General features: G+C 43.6%; 1 protein-coding gene across 3 annotated transcripts in view; it reads right to left on the reverse strand.

The window, feature by feature from the left end:
- Positions 1–22257, reverse strand: part of RALGAPA2 (Ral GTPase activating protein catalytic subunit alpha 2) — a 328251-nt gene that overhangs the window by 18789 nt on the left and 287205 nt on the right. For all 3 annotated transcript variants that reach the window (XM_007961465.3, XM_037993998.2, XM_073008650.1), the window contains one exon: positions 9880–10001. In XM_007961465.3, the coding sequence (XP_007959656.3) occupies positions 9880–10001 (122 nt within the window). The remainder of the gene's footprint in view (positions 1–9879; positions 10002–22257) is intronic.

The raw sequence follows: 22257 nt of genomic DNA on the forward strand, positions 1-22257 counted from the left end.
CAATCTTGCCCCATGGGCGGGGGACTCTGGGGAAAGCGTGCAGTAAATTGCAAATCTCTACACATACATAAAGAATGGTTACAGTTCACTGAGTCCTGGAGACCATTTCTGTAAGAGTAAAAAAAGCTAGGGAGCCTTGGCCTCCCATCCTTGCCCTTCTGTGTCACTGAGGTGTTTAAAGTTTCTTGAAGTCGCTTTCTGTGTAGCGGGGGTGGCCATCTGCGCGATTCTTCATGCACACCCGTACTCATGAGCACTGGAACTCACAGGGGTCTGCACAGGGTCTTGAGGGCAGGGTGGGACATGTGGCTGAGCTCCACGTTCTGCCTGTCTGGGCAATCCAGGACAGTGGCTGTGTTCTGTGGTGCTGGAGTGAGGGAGCACCGCTGAGGGCCCCCTAGTGCCCCCCAGGGAATGTTCAGGCAGAACACCTCTTGTATGAGCATAACATCCGTTCATGCACCAGACACATATGACATGCCTGTTGCGTGTCTGGAGATGGGAATACATGGCAAGTAAACTGCCATGGAAGTTGTCCCCCCTCCCCACAGTGCATCCTCCCCACTGAAGCCTGACTGCCCTTTGTAGAAGAGTCATATCATAGCACTCTGCTGCTTCACAGGCTTTGTGTGCTCCCCAACCCACCAGAGCAAGAGCCAAGGTCTTGTCCTCTGCCCGCAAGGCCACTCTGACCTCCCTGTTCCTCCTGCCCACTCGGGCTTGCTCAGCTCTAAGTAGGCTGGGCTCCTTGCTCCTTGATTGTGCCGGGAAAGTCCCTGCCTCAGGCCCTTCCACCTGCTCCTTCCTGCCACTCCCTCCTCATCATTTCTCACATGCCGCCTTTCCAGGGAGGCCTTCTCTGACCCCCTATTTTAAAGTGCACCCCCACCCCAGGTGTGTTGGATTTTTCTCAGTAGCATTCCCGAGGCTCTTTCCCTGTTGTCTTTTCTCCTCAGCACTCTTCAGCTCCTGAGAGCAGACACCATCGTCTACTCGCCAGTCTGGAAGGTGAGCCTCCAGTGGAGGAAGGGCTGCTGTCTGTCTTGCCCATCTCTGCAACTGGCATATTCAGTGTTTGGTAAACATTTATGGGATGAATGTCTGAAAACCCACTTTTGTGGGCTTTATGAGACGCTCTGAGGAGTGAAGCTGCAGTTCGCATCTACTGAAATTGTAGCAAAGGTGTGTTCCTCTGTGGCCCCAGGTCTTGAGTGGACCTGAGTTTTAATATCTCAATTTGGCCTCGAGCAAGTTGCTAGCTTTGGGTAAGTGGGAGAAAGAGCAGAGTCAGCCTAGCGGGCTGCAGATTTCCACTTCTGGTCTCCTCCTTCCTTCTCCGTGGTGACTGATTTCCTCTGGGGCTCTCATGTGTGATGCTGTTGGGTCAGTGACTGTCACCCCGGTCCAGAGCGCCTGGCCTCACAAAGCTGCATGCCCAGATGTTACCTGGAGGCTGTGGTGCTAACTGGAGTCGCGCCGTTTCTCCAGCTGCTTCTCTGCACCCTAGGGATGTAGCTAGGAAGCAGGGCTTCCCTAATGACAGCGCATGGGCTCTGGGATGCACGCTGACTGCAGGGTCTGCCCAAACACATTCAGCAGCAATGGCAACGCAAGGTGTGTGCACTTCCTGTTTTGCCTGAGATTAGGGGTATGGGGGAGTGGAACCTTTCCAAGCCAGACCCATGACTGCTTTTCCTTATCCTCAGGCAATCTCATAGATCACACAATCCCACACAGGAGAAGACAGATGCTGGAATGGTGAAGGCCACTGGTTCCCACCACAGGTCACAGCTGAGTGCTGCGGGAAAGGCAAGAGGAGCCTCTGCGTGGGGGCACAGGTAGGTGGCACATGTCCTCTATGCATCTGGATTCTATTGTCTTATATTCTTGAAGTGGTCACAAAACAGGGTTTTCCCTACTCTTTCTCGGCATTGTCCACGGTGATGCTACTAGGTTGCTTGTGTACTGAGAATTTGGCCACATCAATGTTGTAAATACATAAAGTTATTTATTTCAAAATGGATGGGCATGTTTCCATTTTTAAGGGATTTTATTCCTTCAGCTGTTTCGAGAGACTTTAAAGGCTAATGGGCAAAAAGGAATCGGCTTTTCTCTATAGAGAAAACCTGTGCTACTGACAGGTTTAGTTCCTGTTATTATCCTGTATCTTCCTGGAAAAGGACAGTATAAAAGATTCTTTCTTCTTTCTGTCAGAAGACTTAACTGCAAATAAGAGAGGTTCCATTTGGCCTCTGCTTTGGTTTGGCTGTTGCTGAGCAGGAATTTGAGCAAAACCAGAGTGTTCTAGGGGGCCCCTCAGCAGCTGAGGTTGTGCATGCACCACCTGCCGAGCCAGGAGGACTTGCGGGCCACAGTCACGGTTCACAAGGAATGTGAACCTGGGGTGTCGGGAGCTCCAGGTTCTTCTGAAACAAATTCTCAAGGTTATTTCAAACAAGCTTTCATTAAGAGTTATTTCCAAAAATTGTCTCTGAGAAAAATTCCTGGTACCTGCCAGCCATCTCTTGGCAACTGCTAAAGCATCCCCTGAGCTGTAATTAGCAGTCAGGCAGGAGGAAGATGCCACCTGCACTTAAAACCCTGTAAGGACTGGGAACCCGGAACCTAACGTAGCATTTCACAGAAAAAGCTGCACCTTCAGAGTTCTGCCAAAGGAACAGATTCAGTGCAAGGTCGACACTTCAAAATGAATGATCTCAGGCCACTTCTTATTCTGGGAACCTATGAATAGCCCCAGCATCAGCCCCAGGGTTGTCAGGAGTTGTCACTGTCCCCGTAGTGGCTCTGAAACATGTGGTTTCTTTCTCTCTGCTCTTCTCACATTTACTATCCTCTAGCTTTTTATTTTTGTCCATGGGCCTTCCAGTTTTCAGACATTAGGCAATGTGGGGAAGTTCCAAACCGGCTGGCAGGATGCTTAGTAGAATAGCTAACACACACGAGGCAAGTTTTCATTCTCCTCAAGTTCACAAGGCAAATGGCATGGTTCATCTCAGGGAAATCTCAACCCAACTGGCCTAAACCACTGGCTGGTTATCTTTCTGACACAGGTTATAGTTTGGAGGAAACTTATCTGGGCTTATTAATAGCCATTTCTTGTGGCTCATGAGTATCTGCTTTTCTCCAATAAGACTTCAAGCTTCACAAGGGAAGGAGAGACACAGGCCTGCATGAGGTTCCCAGAGCTTTACTTTGTGTTGCCTGAAGTGCCCTGCACAGTCCTGCTCAGTGGCAGCCTCCAGGGACAACAGGGACCACGTCAGAGATGGTAACATCTGACAGGTAGCAGCGGCGCTTTTCTAGCCAAGCAAATGAAAAGAATGCTTGTCTCATCTCTTCCAGAGCTGACCCCGAGGAGAGTAAAAAAGTTTTAAAAGAACAAAGGGATGAAGAAGCACGAAGCCTAAAGTGGTGCTAAACAGGGTGATCGATAATTCCCTTTAAGACCCTCGAGACCATCTACGAAAGCACCTTGAATCAAGTTTCAGTTACTCGGTCTGTGGATTCGCCAGCTCCTGACTTCCCCTGCTCCTGACTTCCCCTGCCTTTCTCCACACCAGCTTCTTATCAGATTTCTTGTCGGTGGCTCACTTTCACTAAGAGACTGGGAAGGAGGGGACAGATGAAACATAATTATGAGTGTTTGCTCTGCATCTTGCATCAGGCCCACACATCTGTGGTCTAGAGACACACCTGTTCTGCTTAAAGCAACAGCCTGATCCTTTCTGTCCTCCTTTCTATTCACACCTGTTGCACGTAGGAAAGAAATCCCATGTACCACTCTCTAAAGAATTTACAGTTCATTATGGAGAGGAGACACACACACAGGATAAAGGCTTATATATGCTAAGGAAAATCAAGATATACATAATCACAAGTTAGATGGCACTAAAATTAAGACCTAAATATTACAGAGAGAATTTAGGGCAGTGGTTCTCAGTCCTGCCTGCATGTTAAAATGTCCTCAGTTTTTTGTTTTTTTTTTTTCTTTTTAAAAATTCCATGCTCAGGCCACACCCCAGACCAATAAATCCGAATCTAGTGGAGGGACTCAAGCATCAGTATCTTTACAGCTTCACAGGGGATTCCAATGTGCAGCCAGAGTTGAGCACCACTGGCTCTTGGTGATGGAATGATAGCTAGTAAAAAAACTTTCTATCAATGTTGTTCCATCTTTGCAAGAAGAATACATCTTAAATTGGAAAAAAGCAAAGCAAAAGTGGTCAAAATCAAGCCAGTTATGAGGGAAGGAAGACTTGGGCTGTGTCCAGAAGGGATTATGGGGGTAGAAGAAACATCTGTACAAGGCGGTTGTCTGTAAGACGTGTGGCAACACTTTGGCCAGCTACAGCCAAGCGTGCTGAGGGTGCTGAGTGGGATGGCTGAGTTATTGAATAGATGGTGATATCAGATAACTTGTATTTAAGGAAAACTTCTCGGTCGGGTGCAGTAGCTCACGCCTGTAATCCTAGTACTTTGGGAGGCCAAGGGGGGCAGATCACTTGAGCCCAGGAGTTTAAGACCAGCCTGGGCAACACGGCGAACCCCTGTCTCTAGAAGAAATACAGAAATTAGCTGGATGTGGTGGCTTATGCCTGTAGTTCCAGCTACTCAGGAGGCTGAGGCTAGAGGATCGCTTGAGCCTGGGACGGGGAGGATGCAGTGGGCTGTACTAACACCACTGCAATCGAGACCTGGGCGACAGAGTGAGACCAAAAGGGAAAACTTCTGGATTATCTGAATAGAGTAAAACACGATTCTGGCCTTTAGTATTAATAAAGAGTTGGTAGCTATGGCTCTGATTATGGGATTATCACTATAGTGTGGGCACAGGGCTGGCATTTTCATGGGGAATGGGGAGGTGAAGGTTGAGTTGGCCCTGATTCCAACTTGCCCATGACCTTCGGTGGTCATTTCATGGGTTGGTCTTCAGCTCGCTCAAAATTAATGTGACAGGGTTAGACATGATCTTTCCTGAAGTCCCTTCTAGTTCAGCATTCTGTGATGTTCTTTGCTGGCTTCAGCAAAGTTATGGGGAAGTTGAACACATACGATTCAAAAGAAGTACTATTGATTAAAACCGTATTAAGACCACTTTAACAGGGAGAGAATGAATACAAATGGAACGAGTCTGTCACATGACTATCCTTTCAATGAGCGGGGAAACTCTTTTTTGGGGTTTGGGTTAGGATTTACTGGTGCTGTTTCTAGGAGTTAACCTGATTATTAACTGCTTGGTGAAAGAGCCAAGGAAGATTACCTGTCAGGACTGCATGCAGAATGACAAGACTGCATATGGTGCGGAGGCCTTACCAAGCAAAAGCTGGGTGTAGCCGTATCTCTCTGGGCAAAGGCTGGTAAGTTCTAAGAGGAGTTTGTGTAGTGTCTACATCATAGATATGCTTTGAGGCAAATGTGTAACATAAGTGCCTCCATCTGCAGTTTTAGGAGAAGATTTTACTGGCCACCAAAATGACGCAGTGACACCAGGCAGTCTTCTGGTAAAGGTTCTGCAAACTTAACATAATGACCGTGTTGTAGAAGAAAAGCTACAAAAGTCTTTTTCATTAGGTAAGTGGCATAAATAACCCTTTCCACGAGGGCGTCCAAGCAATTGTGTGAAAGATAAAAGTTTGCAGTTTTGTGCAATAGCAGGAATGGCAGCGGCATCCTAAGACCGACTCAGACTAATCTGGTTTAAGCTCCAAATATGACCTACATTAAAAGTGGCAGACTCTGATGAAGCATAGTGAGGAATCTTCTCCCACTTGTTCTAAATCCTGGAGCCTTTACAATCCAGCCTATCATAAAGGAGGAAGTATTTCTGACCGTATCTTGGAGAAATCAAATGCTGTGTTTATGCAGGGCTAACAAATAAACAAAGATCTGTGCTCCCTCTGCTGGCTCTCTATAGCAATATTGAAGGAGAAAGGAACCATACGTAGTATTGGCATCTTCAGTAAACACAAGTCAGTTTGGGTATTCTGAGAAGAACCACTCATTTAACTTGGTTTTGAACATTCTTTGGGAAAAATCTATCTTTATCGACTTCGGACAAAGGCACTTGGAAATTCTTAAAATTAGATATGAAATGAGACATACCTGTAGCCCTTGGCTACCAGATTGCTAGCTGTGACTGTAATAGTGATCTGGGGATTGATTTATCAGCAGACACAAGTGGATTCCTCCAAGATTTTTAGATCCAGACACAATCTTTAGGGCAGTTCTGAAAAAAAATCTCAGGTCCAATGTAAAGTTCCTTTTTTCTCTTTTGTAAGAGCAACTTCCAAAAAGTAAAGATTTACACTATTTATATCTTTTCTGATAATGTCAAACACTAGACTTGATTTTCCAAATCATTAGCATGCAGAAGAATGACCTCATGGTGAACAGATGCACTTGGCTGTGAGCTGCAGTGATTACATCAGTCCCTCCCAGCAGTCGAGGGTGCCCATTCCAGTTAACCCTTTCAAGGCCTCTCTGCTGGTCCCTCTTTCTTGGTGATATGATTGAAAACACAAATTTAGTCCCCCACCTCAATATGTGTGTGTGTGTGTGAGAGAAATGTACATGTGTATATAAATGTATTTATACATAAAACACATATATGTTAACTGCAACCAATATTTTAACACTAACTACCTTTTAGATTATTTATATTTATTGCTGTTCAAAAAAGGAAGGTAAACTACAGTGCTGGGTAAAAAAGTAGTTGAAATATCTTTACATGTCAGGTGTTATCAATACAAGTAATGGATGGAATAGATACAAGGTAGACATGATGGTCTTTAAAAATATTTTCTGATTAGGAAAATAGATTTTGTTTTGAAAGCTCTTTGAAAAAAGCCGAGCACTCATATATTAGCAGCTACATCACCATGTGTGGTTGACAGCGCATCCTGAACGGAAGCCTGTTCACCTGGCCAACCCCGTCCCCACAGGGCTTGTTGGGCGGATGGGTAACAGCACCTGGATGGGGGAAGTCAGAGGCAGAGGGCATTTTCCAACAGTGGAACCTTCAGGCATAGGCCACTCCCACTGAGCACATCTCCCACTTTCACTTCAGACTTAAAGGCTGATATTGGGGCTTTCCCTCTAGAAGTGGGGGCTGCATGCTGCTTTCTGGCTTGCTGCTACCAATACAGTGTGGAATGAATGCAGCGTTCAGGTGACGCTCCCTCTTCATTAATAATAAAGCCCCTTGTGGTGAGGATACAAAGAAAACCTAGGAGCCCCTAATTCCTCAGATTGTGCATATGCATGTGAGCCCAAGCCCAAGGCCCTGCTTTGATGACACTGAGGGCCAGAGATGGTCTGATTGGGTCCTAAGTGCACTGTGGGAGCTTAAGCCGCTCAGGGTCAATTTTTCCAGTTGGCTTGTTGCTTGGAAGAACAGACTTCACCTCAATTTCTTAGTTTAAGCTGGCTGGCTCATCTGGGTTTGATCGCACTTGTCCCAAGAACATAACAGTGTAAACAAATGACAAATGTTTTCATCTGTAGAAGTAGTAACAGACAGTGGACAGGGATTCTTCAAAAGCGAAGCCAGTATGTAAATGAGAAGATGCTTCTGGAAACGTGCTTGTCTATGGTGCTGAAATGCTCCGTCCTCATTGTACTGCCCCACATTTCAGTTCAAATCAAGATTATATCTACTTCCTTCCTGCTCAGCGTTATGAGGAGATATGCAAAGAATTAAAACAGAACATCATGCCTAGACTTAAAAATCACACTTAAGGATAGGTATGATAGATATATAAAAAATTTTCCCACTCAACACTGAATACCTTAAACCATGAACACTATGAAATGTAATACTGATGTTAATAATTTGAAAAGTGGAGGGAGTAGCATTTGTCTTGATATTCCATGTTTGGTTTCACATTCCTTTTAGAAAAGTTCCAATGCCCACCCTCACATGCTGTCAGAATCTTTATTCTGGTAAGCAATTTTCAAAAATATGACATTCTTGAAGAAGCCCATTGACAATCCTCTCCAAGTAGAGTTCTTAAAAACTCGAATTGCTCCTAGAATCTCCCTCATTTCAATTGGTTTAAATAATTATGAATGTTTGGAAAAGATCAAATTAGTTTATACAGAGGCTAAAATATACATAGAAAACAAGGTCCATCATTATTCATTTTGATAATATCTTAATAATCTTAAGAATGTAACAGTTAAGGAATGAAAACATCTAGTTATTATTTACATGTTTAATTTTAAGAAATAAAAAGCTTTCTCAAGAGTTAAAAGAAACAAACAAACAAAAAAACAAGAAACAAAAAACAACCTGCACTGAAAAATCAAGTCCTCACGAAGAGGGGAATAATCTCATGAGGGTGGGAAAAAGCTGAATGAGATCTTTTTAAAATTAGCTTTGCTACAGATCCCTCATGTTCTTGCACTGAAAAATTAGAAACAATTTAAAATCTCTAGCCAGACTGAGTATGAAATCTTCATTTCCCTTGAAACGAATTTTTTTTTGTCTTAGATAGAATGTTGGCAGAGTGTATAAAAGAATTCAATTCACAGCTGTTCCACTTTTTTAATGTAAGAAACATTAATCAAAGCTTTAAGTTATAAGCTTTTCTCATGTTGCTTAGTATTCCAGTTCAACAAAGATCAATAGAGGCCATCCCAGTGTTCCTTGACGCCTCACCAGGAAGCAGAGGCGTGATTATGCAAATCGCGCTGCTCCTGCACCTCTGCCAGCCTGCTTATCTCCCAAGCCTTCTGCCTGCTGCTCCTGGCTCCCTGCGCAAGTGCGTGCCTCTCCCTCTTATCTCCCAACAAAGCTCCGAGAGGCGAGGATTGAGGCCAGCGATGTTAAACAATGATGCATGGCTGATTTTATTTGTAAGTGATTTATTTCACTGGATTTAATTTTTTTTCACTTTGTGTATAAGATATTTGTTAACGAATCAGAATAGGAGAAGTAAGGCAGTGTTCAGAGACAATTGACACAGGTTAGAAATCTATTAAGCACTCTAACAGTTGCATCTAAGCAGTGGAAGAAGGAAGCTCCTCACTGAGAATTTCAACATGCATTGGCTAACTATCCCATTTACTCTCTGAAAGGCAATTAATCTGTAATTATATGCAGAAATTTACAAGTAATAATTCTATTATTTGAAAGAAACACACAGTAATCATATAATCTGTTTAAGTGGCGGTACATGTATTTTTCCCCCCAAGCTGGAAATATAAAAAGAATAAAAACCTAAAAACAAGGAAATCTATGGAAACTTTCACAATTTTCCCCTGGCCCTAATAAATGAAAATTATTGTAAGCTAGTTTCTAAACAGGTTCCACACCAGGTGCTGCTCCGGTCGGCGGCTTGTCCACATGACACAGACCACTCCAGAGAGACACACGCACACTGCATTGCTGTAATGATGGACCCCGGGACACTGTCCTTCCATGTCTCCTGCATTAATCCCTGACCCTCGTATCTCGGCAGCATAATCCCCATTTAGCATTAGTAGCAACGGCTTCCACTGTGAGGAACTCTTTTTTGATAAGTAAGCAGTGATTCGGGCATCGCTTTTAAACAACATATTCCCAGCTCAGCAAGAAACCCACACTCCTGAATGAACCGGAGCACATTACTGAGAAAAAGTTCATTAACCTTGCTAGATTTGAAGGTTAACAGGATAGCTGAAGAAAGGAACTGAGTGAACAGCTCGAATACAAAACAAATTAAAATGAATGTCATCATTCCTTTTGATATTCATTAGTTGATTCAGAGGGAGAATGCTCTTCTTAAATTTGCAAGCATTTATCTGTGAAAAACAGGTGTACATCTGCTGCTCGAATGCGTCTTAAGCGCGTGAGAGAAGAATAATGTAGACACTCACCCGTTCCGCTGAGGGAGTAGCTGGGAGAGGGAGAAAAGACTTGGGCTGCGAAATCCTCGAATGTCATGACTTCGCGGTGGTTCTGAATTATTGCTTCGAGATACAGAGCTCGCTCTTCATAGCTGCGGTAACCGGTTAAGGAAAAAGTGCGTGTGCAAAGTGGCATGCAGAGCAGTGACAGAATTCACTTTTAATACTGTTGTGCATTTTTTTCTGTGTAAAAAAGTATCCTGCAGGTTCTTTACCATCTTGCAGAAAATTAAATATTAGTCATAATTCATACCAAAATTCTGGTTTTCAGACCTAAGTTTCTCTTAGACTTTAACTGCATTTAATACTATTAATACTAAAAAACATGTAAGGCAACAGTTACAGAATAACATCATAAGATCATTAGGGTTGGTTTAAACAAAAACAGGAGACACTGATTGCAACGGCATCTCTTTCCACTGACAATGGTAGATCTTTTACGTCCTATTTCAGTGGATAAAACATTCTTAGCCTATTGACATGAGTTGATACTTCAAGCAACTTGGTAATACAACAGTGCAGACGCTTCTTAAAAATAAGAAGATGCAAGTTACTGGGAAGAGAGAAAGCTAGGAAGATATACTTTGAGGGGGCATCAGAGCCTCTAACCAAGACAAGCTGTGAACATTGGAAAATAAGAACTACCATGTGAGAGAATCTATCAAGAGTGTACAGTGCAATTTTTTTAAAAAAGACTACTGCCTTTTAATTAAAACTGCACTCTGGAACACACAGCATTCAAATGTGTAATCAAAAACCAGTCACCAATAAAATTTACAAGCGTAACACACTGAAGCAACTTTCCAGCTGTCTTAATAGGACCCCTGCGTGTGGCAGGCTTTCACAGGGCAAAAAGCAAATCTTCCCCTTTTGTGTGTGGCTTCTGTTTCCTCAGAAGGTGAATCATGCACTTCCAATAACAGGATAACGTCAGAACAATCCGACAATGGATGGAGGCACTGCACATACGACGTTATGAATTAACACTTGGGGAAGTCCGCATGACGTCTCATTTTCCCCTTCCTCATTATCAATGCAAAAGTTAAAAGACATGTTTCAGTCATTTTGAAAATCATGCTAATTCTCCAGGAACACAGGGAATGTGGATCACCATCAGTTTATTATTTGCAGCTCCAGAAGAAGAAACGTAACTCTAGCATTTCTCACTACATTTTCAAAATATCTTTTCAAAACGGCCTCTTTAAAAATACAAGTTGGTGACAATTAGGCCCTCTCAATCAGCTTTCAAGACAGCATGTGTTTTTAAATGGTCAAATACTTTTCTACTTTCTTATAGCAAAGAGTGCACACCGATCTCTAAACGCAGGCTCTTCCTCTCCCTACTCCTTCAGAGGATAATTTTCACACCATGAGGAGACCAGAGGCATTCTAGGGCTGTGCTATCTCATACAGTAGCCAGTAGTATCCATACAGTAGCCATACAGGCTATCTCATTTGAAATCTGAATTAATTAAAATAAAAAGCTACAATTCAGTTGCTTTGCCCCCCACCGCCCCCCACCCCACCTAGATATATTTTAAGCACTCAATAGCCACATGTGGCTAGGGGTTCTATACTGGATTGCACAGATATAGGACATGCCTGTCACCGTGGAAAGCACTACTGGACAGCGTGCTGCCAGAATTTCTCCATAAGCTTGCTCTATGCAACCTCAAGCAAGGAAAATAAGTTTGAAGATTTCCAAAGTGGCCCCTCTAATGATTTATGATCTTTTATATAGATGAGCACAACCGCCCAAGGCCTGGGCAGCATGAGCCTGAACTGGCTTCTCGACTGTGGGCTGAACTCCTGGTGACTCGCCCTAATGAACAGGCTGCCAAACTTCCTCAGCGAGAGGCGCCTGCTCAGGCCCAATTCTAGAGGGACCCACTAATGCCATTCATGTCTCATTATGAACACACTTATTCTGCACAGCACTTGGCTGTCGCCATGGCTCGGCCCTCCGTGCATGGCCCCAGCAAGCCGCTGGTCCGGGGAACAGCAGGACGTTAGGCCTGAGTGGCCGTCTGGCGAACAGGCACTCTGACACTAAGCTGGCACGTGCTGGCCCAGCAGGGGCTGAGCGAGGCGTGACAAATTACTCAAAGAGCTGAGCTAAACTTATGGCTGACAACCACCTGAGCCTTCGGACCGCCGTGGCCCGCTGTCAACGCTCAATTCATGGCTCCCCCTTTCAGTCCATCGTCTGCTTGTGGGCCTGGGTTAGAGCAGGCATGTCCCTCTAAAGACCTGTCATGCTCTGCCTAGCATCGTCCTGCTGTTTCCCGAAAGGCCCCACTGCGTCCAACACATCCACATACAGTGCTTGGGACAATGGTGAACAAAAAGGAAATGCGTGTGCATTTTGCTAACTACTCTATGGAAGCCACGTATCTGGAAAGTGGCTGGCTATGTGAATCAAGCTCATGATCAAACCTACAAAGGGACGTTTTGCATACTATATGAACTGACCCCAGACGGCAGCCCACTGTCCCTATCCTGGATGGCACTATCCAATTGTTGTAAGCTTGTCCTTGTCAAGGCTGAGAGATCTGGGCTCCTTAGAGAAAGTCCAGCACTGTATTTAGAGGAGTAATAATGAAGTTGTGAGATTCTCTGATTCAATGAATATTTATGGTCTGACTCCTAAATTAAAGCAGTAGGAGACAGAGAAAACACAAAGGTGCTTCCAGAACTGGATCCTGGAGGAGGGAGTGTTTCCTTCAGAGAAGGTTCCTGACCCTGCCATCCATGCCCCCGACTGTCACACATAGTCCACACTCTCCCGCCTACTAACTGGAGTGTTAACAGTGCTAAACTGGGTGCTGTCATTTAGACAAACATCCATTAGGGACTGGGGTGAGACCAGGATATCATCAAATACATTTTCGCTCATGGCCCAAGCCAGGGCATGTAAACACCCTGACAAAGAGTAAACAAATATCCCCTTAGCTCTGGAGGCATTTAGAAACAGCCAAGGAGCTTGTGGGTGCCAAAAATCATTTCCTTTAGTAGCCATAAAAAACATAGCACTGGGATCTTAACTGTATTAATTAGTAGAACTACTAGCAAGGGGAATTTGGAGCAGTATCATCTGACATTTTCTTACCTAATATCCTTAGGGCTTCAATGCTGGTTGCTTTCTATAACAAAGGACATTTATAATTTAGACATCAAAATGCCTGTAAGCTTTTCACATGTAAGACATGTTAAAATGTGAAGTGAATGCTGAAATAATGTCCATCCCTGGATGGTCAAAGACCTTTCACGGAAAGAGGCACCGGGTCACAAATCCGATCCCTGTTTCAGTACGAGCCATGGCCCTTTTGTTCTCTTAAAAAGTCTACTACCAAATGTGTAACTTTTAATTCTGTTCTGAATTATTATCTCATTAAAAGTCACACACAACAAAGTACTTTTTTTTTTTTTTTTTTTTTGAGACGGAGTCTTGCCCTGTAGCCCGGGCTGGACTGCAGTGGCCGGATCTCAGCTCACTGCAAGCTCCGCCTCCCGGGTTTACGCCATTCTCCTGCCTCAGCCTCCGGAGTAGCTGGGACTACAGGCGCCCGCCACCTCGCCCAGCTAGTTTTTTGTATTTTTAGTAGAGACGGGGTTTCACCGTGTTAGCCAGGATGGTCTCGATCTCCTGACCTCGTGATCCGCCCGTCTCGGCCTCCCAAAGTGCTGGGATTACAGGCTTGAGCCACCGCGCCCGGCCAACAAAGTACTTTTTTAAAGAGCAGTTTTCCCCTGGATTACTCAATTCAGGAAAAATTCAAATTGCTGACCAGAAACCCATCTTGGCTTCTGGATATTTCTCAGTTTCTTTAGCCACTCATTCTGCTCATATTTTCACATACGAATTTTCATCAAGAATTTTGATTAAGAGACAGGCTTGTAGCCCCAGCGACTCAGGGGCTGAGGTGGGAGGATCACTTGAGCCCAAGAGTTTAATGAGTCCAGCCTGGGCAACATAGCAAGATTCTGTCTCTAGAATAAAAAATAAAAAAAATTAATATTATTCCCCTACTTTACTAAAGAGGTTATATGCCATTACTAGTTACATTTTATCAAAAATTTCCAAGAGAACTTCTTGAGACTCTCAAGACACACCCTGCTGAATCTGCAGAGCTGTAAGAGTCTGAGAATCTGAACCTGTCCCCCAACTTTACTCTCATTGTTTGTTTTAATTTTTAGAAATGACAGCAGCAGCATGACAGTCAGGAAGGAGCTTGTATTTTGGTGGAAGGAAGGCAGGGTTTGAATCCCAGTTGCTTTTTTCCCTGCCAGGTGATGATGTCCCCATTTTACACGTGAGACAGCAAAGGCAAGCTGCTCCAACTCCCAGCCTCAGTTGTCTTACGTGTAAAATGAGGACACCAACCCCTGTTCTCAGGATGGCTGGGAAGATTAAATAGAATCTTATATATGAAGCATCTACCTGGGTTCCAGCACAAAAAGAAAAGCACGATAAATCTGGATTGACTGCTCCCTGCCTCTACCATGTGGGCCTAGGGTTTTGTTGCAGAAAGAATGTAGTAGGTAAGCTAGAGGAGAGTTCCATGTCAGGCTCCATGGCAAGCAAACCCCCTTCAGGCTACACCCTCATGAGCGGGGAAGTCTTACGGTCTCCATTTTACTGATCAGGTAATGAGAGCTCCGAGAGTTCAAGAAATTTTCTTGAATCACAGTGACGCAGTAATGGAATTAAGGCTAGAGCCCAGGTCCTCTCACCTTTACTGCTTTCATCTAATATCTTGAATTCTAGAATAAATAGTGTTAAGTTCAAGATCTTGTGTGAGGTTGGGAACTAAACTCCAAATGAGACAAATCAACTGACTTAAATATACATGAGCTACAATAATCAACCCACAATGTAAACCTGAGTGCATATGTGTAAGCTGCATCTATACCCAGACCATGCTGTCTTTATAAAATACAACAAAACAACAATTATTCCATTTAAATTTCTTTTTACTTATTCAGGCTATGTGTTTGTTGACTGTTGTTTAGCACTTTCAAGCTTCTTTTATCAAAGAAATAAAGAGAAATGTTTGGAAGAGGCTATGATGCAGACTATATTTTTTCAACCCTTGAAACCCTTCTTGCCTGAACCTTCTCTAAATTTTCCAAGAGCAGACATGATGCTCAGACTGGCAAACTGGCCCCGGACACAGGCAGCTTCCTGACATCGGTGTGTGTGTGCTGTAACAATTTGCATACCCACCCCAGTTTTCTTTCTGAACTCATGCAGCCTCTTATCACTGGCACAAGCAAGCCTGGAGCTAGCCATTCTCATGACTCTGCAGACTCTAACTCCCATAGCAGTGATCTGCAGAGAAGGGAATGTCATGTTTCAGAACCATCTAGGATGCTTCAGCCATCCATGCATCCCTCTCAAAAGTTCTGGTGCTCCCGAGTTCTGCTGCCACTATCCCATCCCTTGAGTACACTAGGGTGTGGAAAAGGTTGAAAACCTCTGGCTAAATAGCTACCACGTATGACCGTCTTAAGCCTCCTTATGTTAGTTTTCTGTGGCTGCTGGAAATGACCACAAATTGGGTGGTTTAAAACAACAGAAATTTATTCTCTCACTAGTTTTGGGAGACCACAGGTCCAAAATCAAGATGACAGCAGAGGCTGCAGGAGAGATTTTGTTCATGCTTCTTCCAGTTCCAGGTGGCTGTCTCCATTCGTGGGGCTGCACTGACTCCACTCTTTGCCTCCATGGCTACATGGCCTTTTCCTATTCTATGTGTCTCCCTTAAAAGGACACTCCTCACTGAATTTACTGTTCTCCTGGATAACCCAGGATGATCTCCTCATTTCAAGATCCTTAACTTACTTATATCAGCACACAGCCTTGTATCAAATAGTTAACATTCACAGGTTCCAGGAGCTGGGACACAGATATATGTTTTTTGGGACCATCGTTTACTTCAATAAACTCCTTGAGGACACCATATGAGTCAGGTTCATCAAATTTATGTCAACAGAAATTTATTCTTTTATGTCACTCATACAACCTAGCTTAAAAGCACCCCACATAATATTTACTGTGTGGATAAATGAATGCCTGAAATTCGTGTCCATTGTTTTAAGCTATGAAACAGCTAGATATATTATAGGCAATAGCAACTTGTAAGGAGAGGTTAGAGAGTTCATTTTGAAGTAAAATTCTACATAGATTTTAAAAACTGCATGATAAAAACTTTTAGAAGAATGTATGGGGCAAACTTTTTATGACGCTGGGGTACGGATAGATCTCTTAAGAAAGCAAAACATGAACCACAGGGAGAAGACTGGTACATCTGATCACATTCAAAGTAAGAACTCCTGTTTACCACAATACTGTAAAGAAGGCAGAACTACCAGGCACAACGTGGGAGGAAGCATCTGCAACTGAGAGCTGGCAAGGGGTAGGTGCCAGAATATAAGAAGAACGCCTAGCAAATCCATAAGAAAGAGCCAAATAACCTACTAAAAAGATGGGCAACAAAGAGATAAACCGTGACTGGCAATTAAGTTGCTCAATATCATTAACGATCAGGGATTATGAGAATCACAACAAAATACCATCTTATATATCCCAGAGTGGCCAAACACAGAACATGTAATAATGCCAAATGTCAGACAGCATATGGGGCACAGGAGCCCCAAGAACCTGCTGCTGGGAGGTAACTGGCCTGGCTTCTTGGGAGAGCAATCTGACCTTATCCAGGGAAGAAAAGGTGCGCGTGCTTGTGGACTGGCAATTCCGCTCCTCAGTATATGAGCTCTGGTACATATGTGCTTGGTTCAGAATGTTTATAACATGTTACAGACAACAGCAAAAAAGAAAAAGGAAACTATTTTTAACATTCATGGATAAATGCAGTCACACAATGGGATATTATATAGCAGTGAAAATAAATGAACTATAGGCATGTGTATTAACAAGGATAAAATTGAAAACAATGCTCAACCAAAAAAGCCAGTCACTGAAGGACACATGAGTGCAATTCTATTGCTACACTTTTTATTATTAATTAATTAATTAATGTATTTATTTATAGACAGGGTCTCACTGTGTCACGTAGTATGGAGTGCAGTGGAGCCATCATAGCTCACTGCAACCTTGAAGTCCTGGACTCAAGCAATCCTCCCACCTCAGCCTCCCAAGTAGCTGGGCCTACAGACATACATCATCATGCCTGGATAAGTTTTAAAATATTTTGTAGCAATGGGTCTCGCTATGTTGCCCAGGCTGGTCTTGAATTCCTGGCCTCAAGTGATCCTTCCACCTGAGCCTCCCAAAGTGCTGGGATTATAGGCCTAAGCCACCTTACCTGGCCTATATATATTTTAAAAACAGGTTAAGTGAAACATATTGCTTAGGGCTATACACGTATGTAGGAAAATGATGAAGAGCAAGGAAATAATAACCTGGGATTACCTCTGTGGTATGGAGGGGTGGTACCTGGGAAGGTCTCAAATATATTGGCTGGTGCAAGTGGGTATCAGTACTGGGACACGTTTTGGTGTTCCTTAGAACGTATGTAAATGACACGTCTTCTAGTCTGTATAAATATTTCATAATAAAAATGGGCAATTTGGACAGAATGAAAAAGCACTAATCAAATGAATCTTTTCTCACCCATCAGAAGGACAGAATGAGCTTCAAGTCGAAGGCTAATATAAAAGGTATGTGTTTGGGTGTTAGAGTTGACGATGATTACAAAGAAGTCCATTTGACTCAGACACAGAGAAAGCAGAAAAGAGACAGTACTATTTTTAGGGATTTCATTCCAGAAGTAGACCAGAATGTCAGAGCTCAAAATTTTCAGAAAGTTGTGGGGAACTCTGACAGAAGGGATTCAAAAAGCTCAAATCAAACAGGGATATGAATGCCACCTGTGGGGGAGGGAGATAATGCTTCGAAAAATAAAAATGCATTTCTACAAAATTACTGTTGTTAGAATTACTACGCATTAAGAATGACAAAACCAGCTGAATCTGAGAATGGTCAAAATACTACATATATTCACGGGCTTAAGCATAGATTTCTATACATTATCCTAGTCTGCTCAGAGAACTGGATCTCAAGTGGTTATGCTATTTTCAAAAAGCAAATCCACCTTCATTCAAGCGCTCATCCATTCAAGAGATATGTATTGAGTGCCCCCCTGTGCTACGTAATGGGCATGTAATTAGGGAACAAGACAGATGTCACTCCTGCCCCCAGCAAGCCTGAATTCTAGCAGGGAGGCAGACCGAACACTAGTTAAAGGACAAGTCCAGGGAATAAGGCAAACTGTCATTACATCAGTACCAGGAAGGAAAGAGGGAGATAAGCTCAACGAAGTCTCTGATGGGAGGGAAGCAGCTAACCAAGCAGGGATGAAGTGGGGTAAGGAGTGTAAGAGCAGTTCAGGCATAAAGAATGCCATAAGTGGGAAGGAATTTGGGATGCTTCGGGAGGAGAAAGGAGACTGGGGCCATGGGGTAGTAAGACGGTGGCAGGAGGTACAGTTGAAAGACAGGCTGGGCCTGGGCACAGGAGACTCGAATGGCTTGAGGCAAGGAAGCAACATGATGTCACTTACATTGCTATATTGCCCTTAGAGGAACTGCACCATTAAGGAAGGTCCTGAGTGTCCTCTAGTTTGGAAGAGGTCAAGGCTGACTGGCATCTATATGTTCAATCAATGCGCCTGTCCAAATATTTCAATACCTTACTTATTCTTTGCATTTTTCAGAAGTGGATGACATACATCTTTTGGGCATGTGGAAGAGGTAAGAATGTTACTTACAGGCTTGAAATGACCAGAACTTTTGAGAATGGCCTTGAGCGTAACCATGAAGGACTATGGCATGGCAGAGAGAGGGCCACGTTGGGTGACACACATACCCTGGCATGGAGGGAAGAGGAAATGGAGCAGAACCAGGTTCTCCGGTGAGGCAGAGAATGAGGTGCTACACACAAGGAGGCAGGCATGACCCTCCCACAGGACAGATACTGGGCTCACAGAAACTTATAAAAATGAGATAACTTAATGACAGCTTACCCTGTTTCAAAGGTGTAAAACATGGATGCATTTTAAACCTAGTAAAAAAAATGAGCCTACTGTGGCAGAGTCTGAGCTCAGAGAAGGAATGGCTAAGAATATTTTACAAAACTAGGAAATTAATTAGCTGATTTCTTCTGCTGCTCCCCACTACTGGCCGCTTTTGGAATACAGGTTGCACAAGAAAATGACACATTTTCGTTTTTGAGCAATGTTTTGAACAGTGACCAAAGAAAGTGAAGAGGCAACATAGAGAATAGCAGAAAACATCTGCCAACCATTTAAGTGATAAGGATCTTGTATCTCAAATATATAAAGAACTCTCACAGATCAACACTAAAGACAACTGAGTTTTAAAATGAAAAAGGATGTGCACAGACATTTATCTAAAGAAGATATGCAAATGGCCAGTAAACACATGAAAAGATGCTCAACACCACTAGTCATTAGGGAAATGGAAATGAAAACCATAATAAGATACGACCTCACGTCTACTAGGATGACTATAATCAAAAGGACAAGCAACAACAATAACCAGTGAGGATGAGGAGAAGATGTGGAGAAATTGGAATCCTCATACCTTGCTGGTAGGAATATAAAGTGCGGCCACAGGCCGGGCGCAGTGGCTCATGCCTGTAATCCAAGCACTTTGGGAGGCCGAGGCGGGTGGATGACCTGAGGTCAGGAGTTCGAGACCAGCCCGACTAACATGGAGAAACCCCATCTCTACTAAAAATACAAAATTAGCCGGGTGTGATGGCGCATGCCTGTAATCCCAGCTACTCAGGAGGCTGAGGCAGGAGAATTGCTTGAACCCGGGAGGCGGAGGTTGCGGCGAGACAAGATTGTGCCATTGCACTCCAGCCTGGGCAACAAGAGCAAAACTGGCTCAAAAATAAATAAATAAATACATAAATAAATAAATAAAGTGCAGCCATTGTGGAAAACAGTTTGGCAGTTCCTCAAAAAGTTAACAGATGATCCAGCAATTCTACTCCTAGAAGTTCAGTACCCAAGAGAACTGAAAATACATGCTCACACAAAAACTTTCCAACAAATGTTCATAGGAGCACTATTATTTACAGCAAAAACCAGAAACAACCCCCTTGCCTGCAAACTGATGAATGGATAAACAAAATGTAATATATCATACAATAAAATATTCTTCAGCCATAAAAAGCAATGAAGTATTGATACCTGCTGTGACATGGATGGACTTTGCAAACACTCTGCTAAGTGAAAGGAGTCAGATGCCAAAGTCCATATATGGTGGGACTTCATTTATATAAATGTCCAGAATAAGCAAATTAATACAGACATAAAGGAAATCAGTGGCTGCTTGGGGCCGGAGGGAGGGGAGTACGTGGCATGACAGTAAATGGGTATTCAGTTTCTTTTTGGGGTGATCAAAATGTTATGGAATTGGAAGTGGCAATGGTTGAAAAACTCAGTGAATATACAAAAAACCACTGTATTATACATTTTAAAAGGGTGAATGCTATGGTCTGTGAATTATATCTCAATAAAATAAATGCCCCCACACAGGGTGCAGTGGCTCACCCCTGTAATCCCCACCACTTTGGGAGACTAAGGTGGGAAAATCACTTGGGGCCAGGAGTTTGAGACTAGCCTGGGCAACATAGTGAGACCCTGTCTCTACAAAAAACCAAAAAATTAGCCGGGAGTGATGGCACATGCCTATGGTTCCAGCTGGTCTGGAGGTTGAGGTGAAAGGATCACTTGAGCCTGGGAAGTTGAGGCTGCAGTGAGTTCTGATTATGCCACTGCACTGAAGTCTGGGCGACAGAATGAGACCCTGTTTCAAAAAAAATGCCCCCCAAAATGCCTAGTGGTACACAGTGCACACTATGTATTGTGAGGAAGGCCTGCTAATAAAAAGATCTTCACTGACCACATGAGAGAACAAATGGCAGGATGGCCTGGCAGAGCAAAAGCCCTCCAGGCAGACAGTGGCTGAATCATTTAATCATGGAAAATACAGGAAGAGCAGCAGACCATGTGCCAGGACTGTTCTAGCAGCTGGAGGATGAAAAAGACATAGTTTTGTCCTTCACAGCATTCACAGCTTATATGGAAAGACAAGTGGACAGTGAGTTCTAGGGAGCTGGTGGGTGGAGCGATTCACGGGAATGAGGAGTAGGTCTTGGTCAGACTGCAATGGGCCGGTTACAGAAAGGAAGAAGCAACATCAGCCTGTGGCAACTGGGAATCTCCAAAGGTTTTAAAATAGATGAACGGCAGGACCTGATCTATGCCTGAGAGATAACAGGGCAGGGAGACAATGCAAGGGAGGAAGCGGCACAATGAGGGGCAGACCAGTTGGGGTGTTCACCAACGGTAAGAGTGGAGGTGGATTCTGGACAAAACCCTGGGATCAAGGTGTAAGTGACCAGGAGGGTGGGACAGAAAGGGACCTGAGGAGGAAGGCAGGGTTGAGTGGAGGAGTCTGAGGAGCCCAAAGGATTTTTGGGGGAGAACTTCAGGGAAGTGCTGACTGGCACTCAGCAGAGAGGCCTGGGCCAGAGCTGAAGAGTTGAGTCATGGGTTTGGAGATGATCTTGAAGGAGAAAAGGGGAGAATGGAATGCTAGGGAACCACCCCCACCCCACCAGAGGGTGGGCAGAAGTGAAAGAGCAGTCAAGGGATATGGAGGGAGGGGGAGACAGCCATTTCCCAGATCCCAGGGAGAAGCATCTGGAAGGAGAAGCGGCAGGGTTCCTGCAGAGCCTCAGCTCCCATGTAGTTCCCTGGTAACTGCCTCAAAGGCACATGCTCTACAGGTGGGCTCAGGTTGCATTTAATAACTAAACAAATGGATAAAATTCTATAATGAGCAAGACACGAACAGATGCCAGTTACATCCTAAAGCCATACAACATTTTCACAAGATTTTATTTCTCTTTCAATATAATGCAAATTTAAATTCTAGGACTGTTTAAGGCTGCAAATAAATGAATCACTGAAAGTAAATGTCACAGCCTGGTAACGGGTAAAGAGGATGACTTTACTCAACCATGTAACCAAATAAAATGGATGTTTTGGAAAAGGAAATTAAACACATGGAGGTATAAGATATTAGATTAAGTTTCAAACCCTAATGATACACTCCTGGAGAGAAACAGTTCACTACTGCTCAAAGAGAAGAAAATACCATATAACCAAGTTTAAGAATAATTCTGAGGAAATGATAAGAGCAAATGGAAATGAGAAAAAGATTTTCTTCAGGCTATTAAATTACAGACTTTTGGAGATGGTCTGTTCTCATATCCCCATGTCCTTC

The sequence above is a fragment of the Chlorocebus sabaeus genome, chromosome 2 (assembly GCF_047675955.1).
Source record: "Chlorocebus sabaeus isolate Y175 chromosome 2, mChlSab1.0.hap1, whole genome shotgun sequence".
Lineage (NCBI taxonomy): Eukaryota > Metazoa > Chordata > Mammalia > Primates > Cercopithecidae > Chlorocebus > Chlorocebus sabaeus.